Raw genomic sequence first — 1,956 nt, 5'->3', positions numbered from 1 at the left:
AGGCGGCAAGACATCGGCGAACGAGAGATATCCCAACTGACTTATAAGGTATGTAGAGAATGGTATATTCCGTATCTCTACTCTTCAAATCAAAATGTATTTGATATACCAAACTTAATGCCATATGTTGTATGGTGCCAATAGTCACAAATATTCTAAAAGGTATTGGACCAAGAAATTTTAATGGATCTATGAAGCTTGTGTCCTTATTAGACGGGTCTCTGGAGCTCTAAATGTGTGTTTTTAATCACCAATTATGCCACTCGCTTGATCATTATAGACTGCTTTTGAGAATTGTTAATTGGCGTCTTATAAAACCATAGGGAATATAGCATCACATTGTAGCTTGGGCATCGTCATTTTGTTTCGAGCTAGATTAAAACGGTAGAACAAAGGAGGACCAGACATAAACTAATAGAACAGATGTCTTTGCGTTTTTTAATGGGGAAGCTTCAAGTTGCAATTTTAAGTAACACCGTGGTCAGAATTTATCGAAGCTAGATCGTCATGTTATTTAGATGAAGTAGAATTTTCAAGCAGGCTCCAACCGCCGACAGAGATTGACGATAGCCTTTTGTAAAAAGCAGTCGTGTTATTTTTTTATACATGTCTGAAGAATGTTCTCAGTTTGCGGTCGATAGTACATCGTACTGGGTCTTTACCGACAAATCTAGCTTCAAACCAATGTAGTATAATACGATGCAGCCGAGTGCTTATTGCACGCAAAGCCGGTGTGTTACACACATGGATGACCAGTTCAAAAACTAGGACTTAGATTCATAGATACTGATTTCACGAATTCTTTCAAATTCTTTCAGACTCATGACCAGAAACTCCACGATGACCGACGAGGAAAGTTTGTTCCTGTGGCAGAGTTTGGATCCGGGGGACCCAGGACAGCTCAACGGCACCCGCAACACATCGGGCCCTTTCTGGGAGGCGCACTACGCTACTCGGGTAGGTTATCTCTACAGCTCATACAGCAGTAACAGTACATTCAAAATTTCTTACCTCTACAGAGTATTTGTATTTTAACTTCTCTTGCTCCTTGTTTTAATGTATGTTTATATAATATCGGATTTTATGAATAACCGTCAATGTTTTCTGAGCTAGGTGATACTATTTATTAGTGATTAGGCCGATTCTTAACACAGGTATCACGTGTTAGGGCGGAAGAACTTAAAAAATTGCTAGATTTTATTGTCACAGTGGTACCAACGAATAAAACTGTTTCAAACCTTTTTAACATTTCATAGCAACATTTGTTCTACCTTTCGTGGCCGCAGTACAGTATATCGCCATTTCTGTTAACGCACACCTAATACAGTTTTGATTGCAGTGTTGTGCGTCCATGCTGGCGACTTCAAGGAAAAAAGTAATTTGGACCTTCTTTCGTCCGGCATATAGATCTGTCAAAAGTAATCAACCCTAGCTAGAGTTTACAAAGACGAGTAAATTCCACACACCCACATATGAGTAAAGCATGAGAGGAACTAATTCAGATGTCTGCTTTGAAATCTTTGAGAGTCTTCAGTAGAAAGCAATGGGTAGGGAGACAATTTGCTGACATTATCAAGACGTGAATTACACGTAGGAGTGTGGAAAATTGGTTTGCCTTACACTCGATTGCTTGCGTGTGAAGAAATAATTGTTGGTAATTGGGATGATTAGCAAGCCCTGCGTACAAGCCGAAGCAGCTTCGATAGCAATACTCGTACCGTTTATAAGTAAAGTTTATTGCAAATACCTGCTCGAGGGCTAATGGCAGGTACAAACATGGTACAGACATGTATGGAAAAGGGAATACAATGAAATCAGAGACTACGTCTAACATTATATACTACATTCTGCAACAAATATGGTACTAGTTTTGCTGGGTTGACTTCTTCATTTGAGGCAGTGGAAGATGAAGTTAGCTGCTTCCTTTGTAATATGTGGTTTCTTTCATTTAGTAGT

The 1,956-nt window shown here is 39.3% G+C and overlaps 1 protein-coding gene across 1 annotated transcript in view; it reads left to right on the top strand.

Annotated features, from left to right (window-relative positions):
- Window positions 1-840: 840 nt before the first annotated feature.
- LOC109483307 (somatostatin receptor type 5-like) overlaps window positions 841-1,956 on the top strand; it is a 9,040-nt gene continuing 7,924 nt past the window's right edge. Inside the window, exon 1 of the mRNA XM_019786300.1 lies at window positions 841-957. Within this exon, the coding sequence (XP_019641859.1) occupies window positions 841-957 (117 nt within the window). The remainder of the gene's footprint in view (window positions 958-1,956) is intronic.

Source organism: Branchiostoma belcheri, unplaced genomic scaffold (genome assembly GCF_001625305.1).
Source record: "Branchiostoma belcheri isolate BF01 breed outbred unplaced genomic scaffold, Haploidv18h27 scaffold64, whole genome shotgun sequence".
In the NCBI taxonomy this organism is placed as follows: domain Eukaryota; kingdom Metazoa; phylum Chordata; class Leptocardii; order Amphioxiformes; family Branchiostomatidae; genus Branchiostoma; species Branchiostoma belcheri.
This window is presented reverse-complemented; position numbering and strand designations above follow the sequence as displayed.